Source organism: Monodon monoceros, unplaced genomic scaffold (assembly GCF_005190385.1).
Source record: "Monodon monoceros isolate NGI ecotype Baffin Bay Population unplaced genomic scaffold, NGI_Narwhal_1 Super_Scaffold_10, whole genome shotgun sequence".
Classification (NCBI taxonomy): Eukaryota; Metazoa; Chordata; class Mammalia; order Artiodactyla; family Monodontidae; genus Monodon; species Monodon monoceros.
In genome coordinates, this window is record NW_021703766.1 from 18,236,263 (window position 1) to 18,254,906 (window position 18,644).

The 18,644-nt window shown below is 55.5% G+C and overlaps 2 protein-coding genes across 3 annotated transcripts in view; both read right to left on the minus strand.

Annotated features, from left to right (window-relative positions):
- SLC7A6 (solute carrier family 7 member 6) overlaps positions 1 to 60 on the minus strand; it is a 32,305-nt gene extending 32,245 nt beyond the window's left edge. Inside the window, exon 1 of the mRNA XM_029201761.1 lies at positions 44 to 60. The gene's annotated coding sequence lies outside the window, so the exon portion shown is untranslated. The remainder of the gene's footprint in view (positions 1 to 43) is intronic.
- A 3,868-nt stretch (positions 61 to 3,928) lies between these two features.
- On the minus strand, positions 3,929 to 16,706 carry PLA2G15 (phospholipase A2 group XV). 2 transcript variants are annotated; one of them, XM_029200855.1, is made up of 6 exons: positions 14,902 to 16,706; positions 11,284 to 11,440; positions 8,791 to 8,909; positions 8,442 to 8,540; positions 7,839 to 7,938; positions 3,929 to 5,841 (listed from the first exon to the last, which is right to left on the minus strand). In XM_029200855.1, the coding sequence occupies exons 1-6, from the start codon at positions 15,014 to 15,016 to the stop codon at positions 5,613 to 5,615; spliced, it is 819 nt and encodes a 272-aa protein (XP_029056688.1). In that variant the 5' UTR covers positions 15,017 to 16,706; the 3' UTR covers positions 3,929 to 5,612. The 2 variants fall into 2 exon arrangements, with proteins under 2 accessions (XP_029056688.1, XP_029056681.1); XM_029200848.1 differs by having other exon boundaries at positions 7,839 to 8,063; positions 14,902 to 16,701.
- Positions 16,707 to 18,644: the final 1,938 nt, after the last annotated feature.

Consider the following 18,644-nt stretch of genomic DNA (forward strand, 5'->3'; position numbering starts at 1 on the left):
CCACGGCCCGGCTCCCTCGGCGCGCCCGCCCGCGGCCCGTTACCTCGTGGTGGCCCGGCGCCTCCGGGATGCTCGGTTGCGCTGCCACCGCCCCCGCCGCGACCGCTCAGGCCCCGCCCCCGCCACGTCATCCGCCGCCGGATCGCGACAGCGCGCGCTGCGTCGGGACAGGGCGCCTGGCTCCGCGCGGGGCTCGCGGGCGGCGGCGCTTCCGGGCCCCAGGGGGCCGCCGCGGCCTCTGGAATTCCGCCGGCCGCGCTCAGGGGTCCGCAGGTGAGGTCCCAGCCCCCGGCGGGCCGCAACCCGGGCCCAGCCCCACTAGCCGACTGATTGGCTGCTCCCCGACCCTGGAGTCTCTCGGGGCCTCCGAGGGACTCAATACGGGGACGCTCCCGCGGGAACCCCTAAGTGCCCCCACACCCGGTTCCTCTGTGGCTCTTGGCCTGGGCCGCACTCCCGGGGGACCCCATACAGCTCACACGAGGAGCTCTAAACATCCTCCATACCCCGTTCACAGCCAACCCTCCGCCTGGAGACCCTAGGGAGACAGACCCAGGATTCGTCCTCCGAGTCACAGCTCCGACCACCGTGCATCCTTTAAGGTCCCTGCAGACACATGGACACCGCTGAGCTTCCAGAGCCAACCCCAGGCCTACCTGGGGCCCAGGCTTGAGGACAGTTTTCAGTCCTCATCCTGCCTGACCCCTCTTGGAGCTGCACCCTCCTGTCCTCTTCCTCTCCCTGTGGTTGCTCCTCCTCCATCTCCTTCTAGGGCTCCTTTTCCTCTGGTAGCTCTGGGGCTCCGTCTACGGCCTCCTGATCTCATGGAAAGCTGAGCCCTACCCTTTAGCTTCCTGTCCACACCTCAAGCCATGATTCTCTTCTGGGCTATGCAGTCATTTCCCCCAGACACGTGTTCACAACTACACATCCTCTGGTTCCAGACTGCCTACACACAAAACCCTGCTCCCCACCACGTAGTGACCCAGCAGGAAATGGGCAGCACCCTGAACCCTTCCTCCTCCTGCTCCCCCAGGCCCTGCATCTCATGGTTTTCTTCTCCCCAGCCATAGTAGCCTCCCAATCCCTATCCTGCTCTCTCTAACCCATCCCCACAGGGTAAGAGGTGCTCCTAAAATACAGATTGGAATGACTTCGTATCTCCTCTGCCTAAAAACCCTTCCATGAGGTGATGATCCTTGAAGAGCGTTCACTGGTGCTGCCCTCCTTGTGCTCTCTGCTTGGAATACTTTCCCTAAGTGTGAATGAGAGTACAGGCATAACATGTCTTATTGCTCTGCGCCTTACTGTGATTTGCAGATGTTGCATCTTTTATAAATAGAAGGTTTGTGGCAATGCTGTTTTGTCAGATGATGGTTAGCATTTTTTTGCACTAAAGTTTTGTTTTGTTTTGTTTATTTTCGGCTGTGTTGGGTCTTCGTTGCTGTGCACGGGCTTTCTCTAGTTGTGGCGAGCGGGGGCTACTTTTCGTTGTGCTGTGCGGGCTTATTGCGGTGGCTTCTTTTGTTGCGGAGCATGGGCTCTAGGCACGCGGGCTTCAGCAGTTGTGGCACATGGGCTCTAGAGCACAGGCTCAGTAGTTGTGGCGCACGGGCTTAGTTGCTCCGCGGCATGTGGGATCTTCCCGGACCAGGGCTCGAACCCGTGTCTCCTGCATTGGCAGGCAGATTCTTAACCACCGTGCCACCAGGGAAGTCCACTAAAGTATTTTTTAATGAAGGTATGTACATTGTTTTGTTTTGTTTTTTTGCTGTACGTGTGGCCTCTCACTGTTGTGGCCTCTCCCGTTGCGGAGCACAGGCTCCGGACGCGCAGGCTCAGCGGCCATGGCTCACGGGCCCAGCCGCTTCGCGGCATGTGGAATCTTCCCGGACCAGGGCACGAACCCGTGTCCCCTGCATCGGCAGGCAGACTCTCAACCACTGTGCCACCAGGGAAGCCCATGTACATTGTTTTTTTAGACAATGCTATTGCACTAGACTATAGTGCAAACAACTTTTAGATGTACCAGAAAACAAAAAAAAATTCATGTGACTCACTTTACTGCGACCTTCACTTTATTGTGGTGATCTGGAACCGAACTCACAGTATCTCTGAGGTATGTCTGCATGCGTATATTTGGAGTCATTAGAATCTGACCCTTTGCCCCCTGGATCAGTTCCTCCTGCCTCCCTGGCCTGGCAGAGGAAGGGCTCTGGACACTTGTGTCACTCAGTAACAGGCAGTCCACTTGTCCTTGTATCAGCAGCATACATGACCTACAAGCTCTCAGAACCTCTGGCTTCACTGTCTCACACCCAGTTACAGCATCCTGCCAGCTGACAGCCACCATGAACCAAGCACTGAATCATATGTTCTCCAAAACCATCAGTGTATCCTCAGGACCACCCTACAGTGTACACTTATTCATCCCCATTTTTTTCTTTTTTTTTTTTTGGCTGTGTTGGGGCTCTGTTGCTGTGCGCAGGCTTTCTCTAGTTGCAGCAAGCAGGGGCTACGCTTCGTTGCGGTGTGCGGGCTTCTCATTGCAGTGGCTTCTCTAGTGGTTCTAGGCATGCAGGCTTCAGTAGTTGTGGCACACAGGCTCAGTAGTTGTGGCTTGTGGGTTCTAGAGCGCAGGCTCAAAAGTTGTGGCACATGGGCTTAGTTGCTCCGCGGCATGTGGGATCTTCCCGGACCAGGGATCGAACCGGTGTCCCCTGCATTGGCAGGCGGATTCTCAACCACTGCACTACCAGGGAAGTCCCCATCCCCATTTTTAAGATGAGCAAACCGAAGCTTCGGGAGGTCAGGAGACTCCCCAAGCTACTTGGCTAGAAGTGGTAGAGCTCAGATTTGAACTCCAGTCTGCTGGTCCTGAAGCCTGCTCTGACTCCATACCCTGTCTCTACGTAGAGCTGTGAAACTGAGGGTAGAAGTGGGGTTGAAACAGATCAGGGGTGAGAGGGTGGCGGCAAGGCCATGAGTGGGTATGTGTCAGGGCACTAAGAGGCTGGGCAGGATCTGGGGGTAAGGGTTTACTCCCTTTCGCGTTGTCATCCTTTTTACCAAGGCCAGCGATGCAGCTGGACCTATGTATTCCTAGGCATCCTAACCCTCTGGGCCACCCATTTTTCCAGGTCTGGCCAATAACTGGTGTAGTGAGAAGATTCAGGGCACCCTCTAGCGGCCCACGGTGTATTGACACCTAAAACCCCGGCTGGCCAGGCTTCTGTGGAGGAGGCAGGAACTGGGGCTTCCACCACCCCCACTGGCCCCCAGCTCTGGGCTCTGCACCACAGACTTCTGGCCTAGTCTCCATCCTTACACACGTTTTCCTGTCTCACACTCTTTGTTCCTCTGTCCTTATCCATCTCCATTTGGTCCCCAGTCTTTCAGTCCCTATCTCTGCCCATCTTGGTCTCTCTCCCTCCCTCCTCAGTCTCACTCTGTTCCCAAAGAGGGACAGATGGCGGGCAGATGAACTGATGAAACAAAGTAGAAGGGTAGCATCCTAAAAAAAATTCAAAGGATGCTGAGACCTGCAAGCTGAGGGAGGACAGAAGGCTGGGAAGCAGTCCAGACAGCACGACCGTCAGGATTGTCCTTGGCTCCCAGCTGTGGGGTGACATTTGGGGCCTGTTGACCACATAGGAGCGGCAGAGTTGGGTGGTGGGTAGGAGCTTCATTCCAACAGGAATGTTTCAGGTCCTGCTTCTCAGTCCTAGGAGGGGAACTAGATCCCAGGAGAGGGGGAAGGAGGATAAAACCCAAAGAGGTGCACAGGAGCCATGCTTTGGTGCTGAGAGAACCCATCAAGGCCCCAGCAAGGTCAAGGTCCAGCCTCTGGTTACCTGCCTCGCTAGCCCCCTCACCCTTCCACTGCCTCCTTCCTCTCATGCTCAGAGCAGAGGCTAGGCCAGGGCACTTTACAGCATCCAGAATACTTTTATTGCCAGAATTGAGGTACAGCCTGCTCAGAGCCCCATGTGGGGGCCACCACTCAGGAACAAAGGGAGAGACAGATGCTGGCTATGAATGCAACAGAGAAAATTCTGCTTCACAGAAACCTTGTAGGAGCGAAGCACAGTCCAGCCTGACTGTGGCTTTGGGGCTCCACCCCAGAGGCTAGACCCAAGTCTTGGCCTTTAGGCACTGCCCACTTAGAGACCACCAAGGCAGATCCTCATCCTCCATCTCTGCTATCACAGGGAGATCCATGCAGCACCTCTGGAGCAGGAAGAAAACCCCTAGGGGGCCCCTAAGGCACCTGGCTCTCTCAGGGGCCCACTCAAGTTTCTGGGCAAGTCCCTGCTGACTAAACACCACTGAGCTGCCTGGTGGGGATGGGTGCTGGGCAGAGTGGGCAAGAGTCCTACCTCCTCTCAGTCCTGTGCCAGCCCACGTGAATGCTAGAGAGATCCTGGGCAGGGTGGCAATGTGGTGGAGGGTCAGCAAGAGGGCAGCTCAGGGTGGCTCTGATTGGCCTTGGCTGCTTCCTTGAGTCCTCTTTCCTCATGAGTACCTAAAGGGCATGGCACCAGGCTCTGCTCTCATTCTTGAACCACAGCCCCAGGGCAAAGGGAGGCAGCATCAATACTGTGGGCAACAGCCCAACCAAGGAGATCAGGGCTCCTGGGACACAGCCCCGAGAACTGGGGATCCATCTGCTGCCCAGCCCTGAGCTAGGCTGTTCTTAGAAGTAAGGGAGGTAGGAGTGAATGCCCCAGGGCCTGGGAACCATGGAGAACATAACAACCCACCCCTGCCTGCAGGGGGGAACCGGGCTGCCCCCAGAAAGCCACAGTCAGGCTGTGTGAGCAGCTAGGCCACACGAAGACAGCAGCTCCAGCCACCCGTGGCCAGTAGCAGGCTGACTTGTGGCCAATGTGTGAGAAGGTACACCCTAGGGACCGGGAGCCCAACCTAGGGACCACAGTTCAGTAACATCCCTCACAAGAAAGCTGAGGAGCCAGGCCCTGGTGGGCGAGTGTGAAAAGGCCACAGGGGTAGGAGGAACACAAGGCCCTAGCACTGGGGATTGGGGCCAGGTGCCAGCCAATCCACCTGCGGAGCCAGTCCTGAGGTCACAATTCCACCATCAGCAGCATTCTTTCCAAGGGTCCCTCAAGTAACTTCAGACTATGTCTTCCTTCCTCATTCCCAGAGAGGAAGGATAAAAAACCCAGCATTTCCCCACTTCACAACCCAAGATCCAGGGCCTTAGATGATCAGTCACAAACTGCTCAACTCATGGGCCATGGTTGCCCCACAGGCCAGGAGAAGCAGTGGTGGCCAGCCCATCCCAGAGCCCTGCCCAGCATAGGAATCAGGGCCCGAGGAGCACGCGTTTCAGATAGGCCAGGGTAGTGGCGTTGGCCAGCATCGCGATGTGCTCGGTGCCCGGCAGTGCCTGCAATGACACTTCTTGCTCCTGGCGGCCACACCAGGCCTGGCACTGCAGGGCGCTCTGCAAGTTCACAGTGCCGTCACCATCACCAAAGCAGATTTTCGGGTCACGGTCCGGGAAGCTTTCATAGTAGAAGGAGTCTGGCGTAGGGACACCAGTGCCGTAGAGGCAGTGCAGTCGCACGCCAGGTGGCACCATGGCTTCAACCAGCCCCTCCGTGTCCTGCCGCATAAGCCAGCCGTCTTCGAAGCCGATGTCCTGGAAGAAGCGGCGATAGTCCTGCAGCGTGTAGTTGGCTGTGGGTGTGTGCACGAAGACCTTTTTGGGTGACCAGGTATAGTTGTAGGGCAGCAGCCAGCTGGTGGAGACGGCAGACCGCTGCTGCTCCCGGATCTTCAGAGGCCCAATGACCGGGATCCGGTTGTTGTCTCCTGCGGATAGAGGACTCCAGTCAGTCTGTGCTCGGGAATGCAAGCCAGCTGGGCAGCATGCTCACCGCCAGGGCCCCTGCCAGCCCCCAGCCCGGGCCTGGCCAGCACTCTGGCATCTCTATGCTGTTAACGCGGTGACAACTCCCCTATTTCCCTGTATTTTTGCTCTATCTAGGAAGCACATGACCAAGATTTGTTTCTTTCCTTTTGCATTTTGTCACCAGGGATTTAGGCAGCTCACACCCACAGGGTGATTCATGGTAAAAACAATACCTTCCCCAGAGCACTTATCACCCAGCCTGTGGGTACTGACCTTGTCACAGGTGAATCAGCAGGTGGGCAGCCCAAAGACACAGTCACAGTCCTCTTAATCTTTCATTACATTGAGCTATGTAAACATTTTTCCCCTTCCTAGGCTCAGACCTACATCCAGCCAGCCCTGGTCTCATCCCACCCACCTGCCTGGCACTGACCTGGGCAGCCAGGCCTGCAGGAGACAGGGCAGGAGGGGAGGCTGCTGACAAAGTGACAGTCTTTCTTACATAGGAATGCCAACAGCACAAACGCATCCACCAGCCAGTGAGATCGCCAGAGGATGAGCTGGAACTTGGGAACAGGGGCCTCTGCCCTGCTCAGGACCCACAGCCACCCATCACCCCACCACTGACTGCAGGCCTTCAGCTCTGCCTGCTGGGGCCTGGCTCTAGGAGCCCTCAGGAAAGGGAACCCCTAGCTAAGGGTCCACGACTACCACCCATCCTGTCCCACCCCCACTCCCAGATTGCCAGAGCCTGACAGCAGTCTCCCAGAATCTGAGGCAAAGCTCTAACTAAGGCAGGGGTCCCCAACCCCCGGGCCACGGACCATTACCAGTCTGCGGCCTGTTAGGAACTGGGCTGCACAGCAGGAGGTGAGCAGTGGGCTAGAGAGTGATGATTTACCTACCGCTCCCCATCACTCGCATTACCACCTGAACCATCACCCCTCCCAAGCCCACCGCCCCCTCTGTGGAAAAATTGTCTTCCACGAAACCATTCCCTGGTGCCAAAAAGGTTGGGGACCACCGCTCTAAGGGGACTCATGGGGAAGCTCTGAAAGGGCCAGTACCTGAACTCCACCATGGTAACCTGTCTCAAACTCAGAAGGGCCCACATCTCTCCTTTCAGGTCCAGGCTGGACAGAGTAGGTAGCTGTGATGAGTCCTCACTATAATTGGATTCACTGTCCAGCTAATCCAGGGTGACGACTGGGAGAGGACTGATCACAACGATCAGGTGACCGATAAGCAGGTCAGGCAGTGGCAGTCACTTGAGGAAGAAAGCTCATCAGATGCTTGGTTCAGCCCTGGCTCACATCCAGTCCTAGCAGAGGGAGGAAAGCCCTGGGGCTACAGCTGGTATGTTCTAACAGTCCTGAAAAGGCAGGTGGATTGGGGAGGAACAGGGAAGGAGGTGGTTTTCCCAACTGCCAAGCAAGCAGGCCCAGACAAACCTGCACCTGCTTCCTCTCTGTGTGGCCCACAGAGGCTCCCCGCTGCCACAGAGGGAGGTGTAACTCACAAACAGGAAACTGTAGCCCAGCCTTCCTTCTCTGGGGTGAAGGTGGGGATGAAGAAGTGAGGATGGGGGTAAGAGAGAGGCAGAAGGCTCCTCCAGAGAACTTTGGATCAAACCAAGTAAGGCCAGCCAGGACCAAGCTGTGTGTGTGTGTGTGTGTGTGTACACGTGTGCCCTATGACCAACGGTTATGCCACTCCGTGTACATGTTGTAAGAAACCTACACAGATAACAAGAGTCATCAGCTGGAGAGGTGAATTTAGAAGTAGTGTTATATTCTCTTTTGGAAAGAGATGTTTGGAAAAGAATACAACTCTGGATAAGGAAGGGTCCTGACCCAAGAGAAGAGACGTGAGGGTGGCCCAGGAGGCCACTGTAGAGGGAAAGAGAGTGTGCTATCTGATACCAGCACCCCCCATGCTGGGCCAGGCAGGGTCTTACCTGAGGCCAGGACGCGCAGGGTCTTGGCCACGCCCCCCCAGGGCGGACCCAGTGCCACAAAGGCATGGATATACTTGTCCTTCCAGGCCTGTGGCTGCTGCTGCAGAAAGTAGAGCGTGTACATGTTGCCCATACTGTGGGCAGCCAGCACCACGGGGCCCCCATACAGCTGGTGCATCTCCTCGATCATCTCGCGGAGGGCCAGGAAGTAGGGCCCGTTTTCATCTGCAGGCCAGAGCCAGGCAGGGGTCAGGCAGGAAGGGTCCTTGGGCCTGAACCACTGACTGTGTCTCAGGCCAGACCCAGGACTAGGTGGGTGGGGAGCGTGTGAAAATCCAAGTGGGGAGGGTCTGGTTTCCCCTCAATTTCCATGAAGGGAGAAGAAGCTCCTTTTCCCCTCCTCAGCCTCATTATCTCTCCCCAGGGCTCAGAGGCCCAGAAATCCTGGGCTGAGGGTGGGGGAAGGACAGGACCTGTGATGGCTGGGCTGGATGCCAGAGACACGGGAGAAGGGAAAGGCCCAGGGCCTTTGGTGGCTGTGACCTCCTCCTCTCCACCCCCCTCCCGCATGACCTCAGGGAGGAAATGAGAGCAACCACTTACTTGGAGCTCGGCGCCAGTCATAGGGGGCCCCCCGGACGTCCTCACCTCGTGTGTAGCCCCAGCCCACAAGGCTCTCCACCATGGTGTGGAAATAGGAACCTATAGACATAAATCCATAGAATTAGAGAGAGTACAGTCGTTGTCAGCTGCCCACACCACGCCTGCCAAGGAGACTGTGACACCTACAGCCGGGAGATCCCCGAAGGAGTGCTATAGGGCTCTGTGCCCACACTGATTAGAGATGGTTCACAGGCTACCCCCACTCAAACCAACAGGGCTCCTCCCACTCTCGGAGTCCATCAGAACCTCCATCCCCATTCCCTGGGGGCCATGAGGAAGGGCTACACACCCACACTGCTTTTGCTGGGGTCCAGGAACTCCAGTGAGAAGGTCTTCCCAAAGCCAGGGACACGTATATCCACACCATCAGGAAACTGGGTGGTGCGGGACGTTCGGTTGTAGACCAGCCTGCCAGGAGGGGATATTGAGCCAGTGACCCAGAGGTGACACCTAAGTTGGTGTGTCCCAATACTGTCTTGTGTCCTGAGCCATATTCCCTTCCCATCCTCAGGTCTGGTCAGATGTATAGGGGAGACCAAAAAGTAACAAAGCAAATTTGTAAAGCACAGATCAGAGTAACCACATCCAAATGAGGACCCCACCAAGGCTCACTCCAGAGACTGACTTCAGGACCCCTGTGAGGCAATATTCCCTTCTCAATGTCACCCATACTGTCTAATGCAGGTCTTAGATATGGTTAGAGAGGGATCTGGCTGCCAGGCCTGGCTCCGCCATGAACATCACACTTGACCCCAAAAGGCAGGCAGCCTAACTTCGCAGGCTCCCACTGCTCCATCTCCATGGATCCAGCTCCTGCCACCCACCATAACACAACACAGGGCAAAGGAGATGATGAATGCAACACACAACAGAACCAGACAGAGAAACCCCGAGCACCTGGGGCTGCTGCGTGAGTGGGTGGGCAAGGCCTGGAGACATGATGGGGACAGGGTGGTGGAAGACAGGAGGAAAGCCTTGTGCCAGGCCAGGAACCCTGCTCTGGCCTCCCTTGATACTATGGAGGCAAATGTGCCTGAGAAAACACAGGCTAGACCTGCAGTCCCCAGTGGTCCTGAGTCCCACCCACCCTTAAAGATCAGCCACAGAAAGCTGACAAGATACCCAACACTGGCCCAAATAAAAGTCCTGGGGACCCACTCTCTCCAGGGCAATCTGTAGATCATCCCAATGGCCACTCAGCAAAGTTCTAGAAAGCCGAAGTACTCTGTGCTGGATGCAAGTCTAAACAGGTCAGAGCCCAACAAAAGTAGATAAGCCCCTCTCAGTATCAGCCTGTACCTCCAACTGGCAATACCTGAGACCATGCTTCTGCAACAAAAATAGAAATGCAGATCAACATCCCAGAAATAACCCTGATCACACAAGGAGGAGGAAAAAGTCAACAAAGCAGGGGTCATAAACAACAGGGAAAGGCAGGGTGCCCAGAGAACCAGCTAGAACCAGCTAGTGTGTCTCCAGGGGAAAAAACAATCTTAATTTGAAAGACTCCATTCAGCTCAAATATTTATTGAAAACCAATTGTGTTTCTGGTCCTACAGCTTTAAAGATAAAAGAGACACAGGCCCTGCCTTCAGGGAGCTCAGGGTGGGTGGGAACCTTAGTTCAGAGGCACACAACTATGGGTTCAAATTCTAGTTTGTCACTTATTAGCTGAGTGACCCTAAGCAATTTTGTAACCTCTTTGAGCTTCCAGATTTCCTCATCTGTAAAACAGGTCTAAAAACAGCACTTGTTTCACTAGATTGCTGTAAGACTCAATGAAAGAAAGTATGTAAAATGTATAGTGTTTGCATTCAATAAGCAGTAAGTCTCATTACATGATTAGCTTATTATGGAAGAAATATCCTAGGAAACAATGTTTGGCAGGCAGAGAATGCAGGTTAGAGGAGCAGGCATGTGCCCAGGGGGAAGGGGAGGTTAAGAGCTCTGGAGATGGACTTCCCTGGTGGCAAAGTGGTTAAGAATCCGCCTGCCAATGCAGGGGACACGGGTTCAAGCCCTGGGCCGGGAAGACCCCACATGCCGTGGAGCAACTAAGACTGTGTGCCACAACTACTGAGCCTGTGCTCTAGAGCCCGCAAGCCACAACTACTGAGCCCATGTGCCACAACTACTGAAGCCCACGTGCCTAGAGCCTGTGCTCCGCAACAAGAGAAGCCACCGCAATGAGAAGCCCACGCACCGCTCGCCACAACTAGGGAAAGCTCATGCACAGCAACAAAGACCCAACGCGAGCAACGCAGCCAAAAATTAAATAAATAAATTTATAAAAAACTAACACACAAACAAAAAGAGCTCTGGGGATTGGCAGGGAGACTTCACAAAGAAAGCAGGCTTGGGTTTTAAAGAGTGAATGGGAGGGAGTTTATCAGGCAAAGGGTGTAAAGGGTGATTCCAGGCTGAAAGAACAGCAAGTGGAAAGGAATCCCCAAGCAGCTGGAGGGGGCAGGTGTGGCCAAGTCAGAGGCAAGGGAAAGGGTGGGGGCCAAGGCGAGGCTGTGAATAGGGGCTGGAGCATAGAAACCACAAATAGGGCCTAAGGCACTGGAGAGGGTAGGGACAGGAGCAGCAGGAAAGGGAAGAAAGTTCTGTCTGGGAGAGTGCCAAGGTGGCGTGGACCAGACAGAGGAAATGGGAAGGGAGAGAGGTCAGTGACGCTGAGCCTGAGACCTCTTGAGGCGCAGGTGAGATAGAAATGGGCTCTGGAGGCGTCTCTAGACCGGGTCAGCGAGCAGCGCCCCACCTGTGCCCCAGCCCCCACCTGATATTGTCAATCCAGCAGTCAATGATGACAGGCAGCAGCAGTTCCAGGTTCAGCCAGAGTGTGAAGTAGCTGTCTGTCCTCTTGGAGCAGAGGTAGTGCACGACTGTCGGCTTGTCCAGCTTTGCCTCCAGCTGGTTGCCCAAATCACCGGGCACTGAAGGGGGACATAGAGCATGAATGAGACCCTGGGCCTGGCAGGCTGGAAACCCAAAGGCCTTCTACCCACGGCTATCCCAGGCTGCAGAGTAGGTGATATCTGTGGGGCTCCTAGGCACAAAAGCCTTTCTGTGTTCCCCATTTATCTGATTACAGGAAATAGGCTTCATTCAGCCTCCATGACCTTTCCTGAGTTCCAACTGGCAGATTCATGCAGTTGTTAATTAGGGAAGGGAGGGGATGCAAGACAAAGGAGAAACAGTCATAGAGAAACCATAGTGCAGCCTTGGGGCAAGGTCCTGGTTCCCCATCAAGGGATACACACACACAACAGTATCTTTGAGCTGTTTTGCAGATACTGAAACCCCCACCGGTATGCTGCAGACCCCAGACACGCTGGAACCAGAAGGTTGATGATGTTGACTCCCACTCACCTCACCACCAACCGATCAGAAGAATGTCCATGAGCTGATCACACCCTCTTGAACCATTACTATCAAACTTCTCACTACCCTCTCCAAGTTGGGACACACAGTTTTGAGGGCATTAGCCTGCTGTGGCCCCCTTTGCCTGGCAAAGCAATAAAGCTATTCCTCTCTACTTCACCCAAAACTCTGTCTCCGAGATTTAATTCAGTGTCGGGGTACAGACGGTGGTTTCGGCTTCATAGGCAGGGTCTTGTATACTCTGAAAGAAGGATTGGGAAACAGGACAGAGCACTGGGCCACTTAACCAGCCAAAAATAAATCCAAAGAAGGCACTCCAGGATAGGCTCTGGAGGGGGGCAATGAACAGAAACAGTTGAGAGAAGCAGGCACCTGCCAGCCTACTGAGGTCCTCAGGGCTTGCTAAAGGCCAGAGCCCAGATGCTAAACCCTTCTAAAGGTTCCAGAGTGCACCTCACCGGGAGGGCCCTAGCATCTTAGCACACCTGTGTTGGAAATGACTCTCTTGAAGCAACATACCATTCCAGCTACAGCCCAATGGGGGTGGGTGTGACCAGGCTCCAAGGATGACTTCACTCTACTTATTCAGTCTATACAGAGGCCTGGGGCCCTTGTGACACTCAAACCCATCCCCTGCTCCCCCCTTGCTTCACTGCCTAACATTCAAGGCCCTTCACAGTCCATTGACTCCCAGTGACTTTTCAGGCCTCACCTCCTCCCGCATGCCATTCTCTTGACACCTTCCAAACCCCATTTAGGATCCAGTGTTTGGCTCTCTGGGGCATTCGCTGGCCTCCAGCTGTGAACACAGCCCTGCAGAGGACAAGCTCTCCTTGTGCACCATCCCACTGTGTCCTCAGTGCAGCCATGGGAGGGAGGTGTGGCACCTGCATTCACCTCCCTTCATGATGTGGTGCAGAAGTGGGGAGTCCTCAGCATGACAGCCTCTAGATGAGATGCTTGTGGACTAGACAGGGCAGTGAAGAAACCTTGGTCACTGTTTCCACCAGAGAGGAAATAGCTGAAAGAGGAAGTCATCTGATCTGCTTTGCCTGGATACCCTTTGCCTGGCCAGGCTGTGTGGCCTCTAAAAATACCAATGGTCACTTCCTGGGTCCCTCTGTGCCTAGAACTAGATAAGAGCCATCCACATGCCTTTCACCTCAAGTAACACTGGGAAGAATATCCTTATTATGCCTACTTTACAGATAAGGAAACTGAGGCTGGGAGAGGTGGAAATAGCTTGCTATAGTCCCTTCCCCCACCCAGGGCCTTCAGTATCCCTTCTCTGGCCTCTGCTTCCTCTACCACCAATTTGAGTCCCACCCACAGAGACTGGTCACCCTTGGATGCTGATCCTCTGATGGCCAAGGTTAGGTCCCTGCTCTGTGTCCAGGAACAGCTTGTCTGCTGTCCACCATGGGGTTTCCCAGGATTAATGCCAATAGCCTCATTCTCTGAGAAGCTGGGCAGGTTACGATTCCAGTTGCTCAGTGCCTCTAGGTACAACCCGAGGCTCCTCTGCTGTGATCTAGGATAACTAAGAACTGAATGAATTAATGAGTGCATTTAGCACCAATACAGGTGAAAAGGCCTAGGACCAGTCCGGTCAGAGACCACACACTTCCCAATGCCACACCCTTCATATTCAGTACTCCTTAGGTCCACACAAGGCTCCCTGCAGGCCCCCAAGACAAAGTCCAGATGACCCAACCAGTCACGAGCCCTGCACCATCTACTCCTTCCCCCACTCCATTCCAGAGAGCCTGGACTGCTTAGCTCCCTCCCTCTGATACGTAGTTCCTTCTGCCTGGAACTCTCTCCTGGACTCAGCTCCAGCTGCGTACTCCAGGAAACCTTTCCTGACTGGGTCAGTGGATTCTCTATGCCTGCCCAGCACAGACCTCACCTCTGGGAATCATCCTGCAAGCTTAGGGAAGGCAAGGCCAAATCTGCCCAAACTCCATGGTGAACCTGGGCCCAGCATTCCCTGGGAGCATTTCCTGGCCCAGAGCTCCTGGTGGAGGACCCCTGGGATCACACTGCCTGCTAACCCTACCCTTCTGTGATCTGCATCATTCCCATTAAAATACTCCCAGCAGAAAGAGCATGGGGGTCATGCTGCAGCAGACTCAGTATGTAACGTATACCTCGGCATGCCTCTGCTTTTAGGAGCCCTGGATGGCCACGAACACACTAGCTCTTCGTGGGAGTGATGGCCTGAATGAGGCACCCAAAGACCCCAAGACAGAGAGGTCTCATCCCTGCCACACCCACCACAAAGAAATACTACTGGCTCCTGGACAGTTGCCTGGGCCAGCAGCAAGGAGGAGGTAGGCAGGGGAGGTTGCCTAGCCCCAACATAGCGTAGTCCAAGTAGGTCTGGCAGGAGTAAGGGTACAGTATGACATCTGTTCATAGCCATTGTCTCAACCCCTCCCTCTGTCTATAGCCATCCTCAGATTCCCTTGGGCCTCCTTCCTCAGGCCCAATGCCACATATTTGGTAAGTTAGGGGAGAGCCCTGGTGGCAGGTTAGGAGAGCAATCCTTCCCCAAAGAGCTCCCTTTCAGTAATGCCCTCTGAAACGTGTCGGGCTGGAAGGGTGGAGGGAGACAGCGTCCAAGCCAAGCCCAAGTCAACGCCGAGGCCCCTGGGGTCCAACTCCGAAGCCACCCTACCTCCTACCGGCCCTCAGGAGTGGGGCCAAAGAGCCTCGGTCTTTCCAGCTAAAAAATGGGGATGAGGCGAGGATTGGGAATGAGATGAACAGGCGTACCGATGCGCAAACGGGTGGTAACCCTCCCACTTACCCCCATATTCTATAGGGTAAGGTGACGAGAGTTTGACCGCAACCGCGCCCAGCATAGCAGGAAGTGGACGGGCCGACCCAGATGACAAAACAATCATACGCTCCCTCACCCCGTGCTTAGAGCAGATGCAGACAGCCCCGCCCGCACCCCATCCAGCCGGACGCACGAGCGAACGGACCCACGACTGGACGCGCGCCTCACCCAGCACCACCGGTGGCGGACGTCCAGCCGAGAGTGCCAGATCTGTGAGCATAAGGAGTAACAGGAGGCCACTCGGGAGCAGGGCGGCGCTGTAAGGGCAGAGGCGGAGGCCCATGGCAGTGACCACAGCTCCAGGTCCGAGGCGCGGATTCAGCTCTGGGGTCTCGCGCCTAGGCCCTGGCAGCGGCGACGCGCTTAACCCCGCCGCTCGCAGCCTTCACAGAGGCCGGACCAATCAGGACCCGCCTTCTGCAAACGGCCTGCCAATAGGAACTCTCCTTCCCAGTCGGAGTTCGCCGCCCAGCCCCTACTCATCCCTGGCCAACTCCCTTAACCGCGCTGCACGCCGAGCGCATCGATGTACCGAGGCTCAGCCTGGCTTTCGCGCACGCTCTCAGCTGATCAGACCCAGCTCGCGTCTGCTGGGTACCCAGCCCAGCCCTCGGTACCCTGAGTCCACGCAGCGCAGCCCTCATCCCCGATTCCTGGCGCCTCCTTGACGAGGGATCTAGAATGCGCCGGGCTGAATGGGAATTCAGGGTCCAATGCTCGCCGCTACTGAACTACCCGGGTCAAAGCAAGAGGAAGAAGGGGAGAAGTGAATCCCAGGCTGTTCTTGAGCATAAGGAGACTGACCAGGACCTTTGGGCAACTCCCAAGTCGGTTCTTTGCACCCTGCCCCGAGGGCATCTGGGTTCAAGCTACACTGGCCCAGGGTCCACCTGCTGTCTGCCCGGGAAGGGGCCAGGTCAGCGTGTTTCGCTTCCCAGTGAGAGTTCAGTCTGCCTGTTTCAGGGTCTGGAGTGTAGTATCACCCACCGCCCCGTGCACGCGCGCGCACACACACACACACACACACACACACACACACACACCCGCCGACTAAACAGTTTGCTCGCCGGGTTAAGAGAGGGCTTGAGCCTCCATCCTGTGCCAGCCCATCGGTTAGTTCCCCTGAAGACCGGAAGGGGTGTTGGGACCTCATGTCCCTCTACCACTCCCACCCCACGCAAACCGGGGATCCAGAGAGGACACAGACTCTCTGTGCATGGAATCGGGGGCGGATAGAGTGGGCAAAGATTTGACAACCAGTAATATTCTGGTACGATGTGTCACTCTGGAATAGGGTGACCAGCATGTTTGGAGACTGGAGGTCTTGATCCTTCACACACCCCGTCCTGAGAGCCAGTCAATACCCTGGTCATCCCTGGCTGGTCCCAAGACCTCTATCCTGCCCCTTCCTTCCTCCCTCCCTCCTTCTCTTCCTTCCTCCCTCCTTCCCTCCCTCTCTTCCTTCCTTTCTTCCTCTTGGTCAACGGCTGACCGTTTCCAGCCTCTCTGCAGTGACTCTCAATGAATCTACTCAGCATCTTGGCCTGCCCCTCCTATATTCTTTTAGTGAAACACATTCGTGGTTGGAATACCCTCCTCCCTTAAGGTCCAACTATCTCCCACCTCAGACCCTGGCCCAGTGACCCCCTTTCAAAACCCCTGCCTCCCTCACCTCCATCCCAGGCCCCAGCAGAGGGGCTGCTGAGGACCAATCTGGTGCAGGCCCAGTATGGGAGACAATAGAGACCCTTCTGCCAGGGCAAGGACAGGCAGGAGTCCAGAGCCACGGGTTAAGTGGGGGTAGGGTACGGATCAGGACAGCCTGGGCTGCCTTGGACTCTGGCCACAGTCTGAATGTCTTGTCAGCCTTGCAGCCTCAGATGCCCATGGGCTTCTCAAAGGGTGGCCCTGTTCTTGGGAGCAGTTCCCTGTTGCCCCACTCCCATAGGCCCTGAAGATGATAGGACCATGGCCATTGGGGCAGGGGGTGCCAAGGTCTGGTCAGTAATAACCAGTGCTGGCACTATGGAGAGGGGTCAGAGGGTGAGGCTCCCTCATTTTCACCATGACCCCATCATTCACATGATCCCCTGGGCTGCAGACCCCGGGTCATCCTGGACTAAAGATACCTCCTTGAGTCTCAAGACACACAACTAGGTGGTCACCAAGTTTTGCCAGCTCTACCATCCCAAAGCCACATTACCCTCATCTCCATACTAGCCTCCTTACTGATGTCCTAACTTATGCCCTTATTCCTGTGGCATTAAACATTAAATCAGGCCCCATCACTGTCCACCTAACCCCATTTATGACCCTCTCATTGCATGCATCATATGCATCTCACTCACAGTGAGTGAGGACCCTGGCGGGTATTCTGGTTTCCCCCAACTTCTACTCTCCCTCTTCCCCAACTCTCTCATCTCCAGCCTCAATGGCTTCCTTGCTGCCTAGAACAGGATATCCTCATTCTCCCTCAGGACTTCTGCACTTGTTGCACTGGGACCACTTTGCAGACCCCACTTTTGGGGACCCAACTGATTTAGGTCTCAGCCCAGACATGATCACTGGCTTTGAAGCAGCTCCTGCCTAGCTCCCATTAGAATATAACTGCTGGAAGAGCAAGCCCCTCAATTGTCCTCCTCGGTTACCACCTGCACAATCCCTGGCACACAGCAGGTGCTTAATATATGTTGAATCAATGAGTGATGAACCCCCTTCTCTATAACCTTCTCCCTTTCCAAGATAGGGTCCTGGTGCCTGTCAGACCTAGAGAAGAAGATAAGGGACTGAGAGGTCCACAGGCTGGATGTGAATTCTGGGAAAGACGGAGAGTGTTCTGTGGAGCAGAACATTCTGAGCAAAGGCTAGAGGTGGGACTGAGGAGCCAAGCCAGTTGTGGTATCTTCCTCAGGTGAGAATCCAGCCAGCAGCCTCTGCCCTCCTCTGTAACTGGGCCCTCTGCAACCACCCCTCCCTCGCCCCAGCTCCAAGCTTCCCTACCTGAACCAGGTGGGTGGCTGGGCTTGGGGCAACCCAATCAACACCAGGGCTTCTAAGCTGGTGTGGTAGCCACAGCTAAGTCTACTTGGAGGCAAATGATTCTCCCTAAAGCTCACAGCTCAGCAGCCTCCTATTCCTCTGCTGCCAGAGCCTCCCTAGAGTCATGCGAGGCCAACACTGACCCAATAATGACAGAACTCTGGGGCAAGGGGCCCAGAACAGGGCCTCTAACCTGGTCTAGGCATCAAGGAAGGCTGCCTGGAAGAAGAATTATTAGAGATGGGTCTTGATGGATAAGTAGGAGTGTGCCAGGAAAACAAAGGGATGATGAGGTAGGTGGGTGCTCCAGGCAGGGAGCTTAGCATGTGCAGCAGTCTGTAGACCAGAAGAATCACAGCAGTGTAGAGCACAGTGGTGGGTGAAAGTGGAACCGAGCAGTTTGAGGGCCCTGAAGACCAAGCTTAAAATCCTGGCCTATGTCCAGAGAGCCAGGAGCCTCGAAGACTCTCAAGCGGGAGGTAAGTGGCCTGGGGGGCGATGTCAAGGGCTTCCCCTTTCACCTGGGGCGTCCTCCGGTCGATCCTTCCAGTGCCAGCTCCTCCTCCCTGCCCCGCAACACCTGGCTCCGTCTACAGAGTCAGTGCGCCCTCTGGTGGGTACTCAAAGGCTATTCGGCGGCAAAGGCGTGGAGATGCGAACCCCAGGGGAACCTAGTGCGCTTGCTACTCTGGAGGCCTGGGAGGCAAGGAAGGATCGCAGCTGGCCCAGCTGGGGGCCGCTGACCGCGAGGGTGGGGATGGGCCTGGGCCGGCGAGTGTGGATCGCCACGAGTGTGGATCGCCAAGCAAGCACCCAGTGTCGAATCCTCTTCGACAGCGGAATATTTCCCAGGAGGGAGCGAGAAGGGGGTT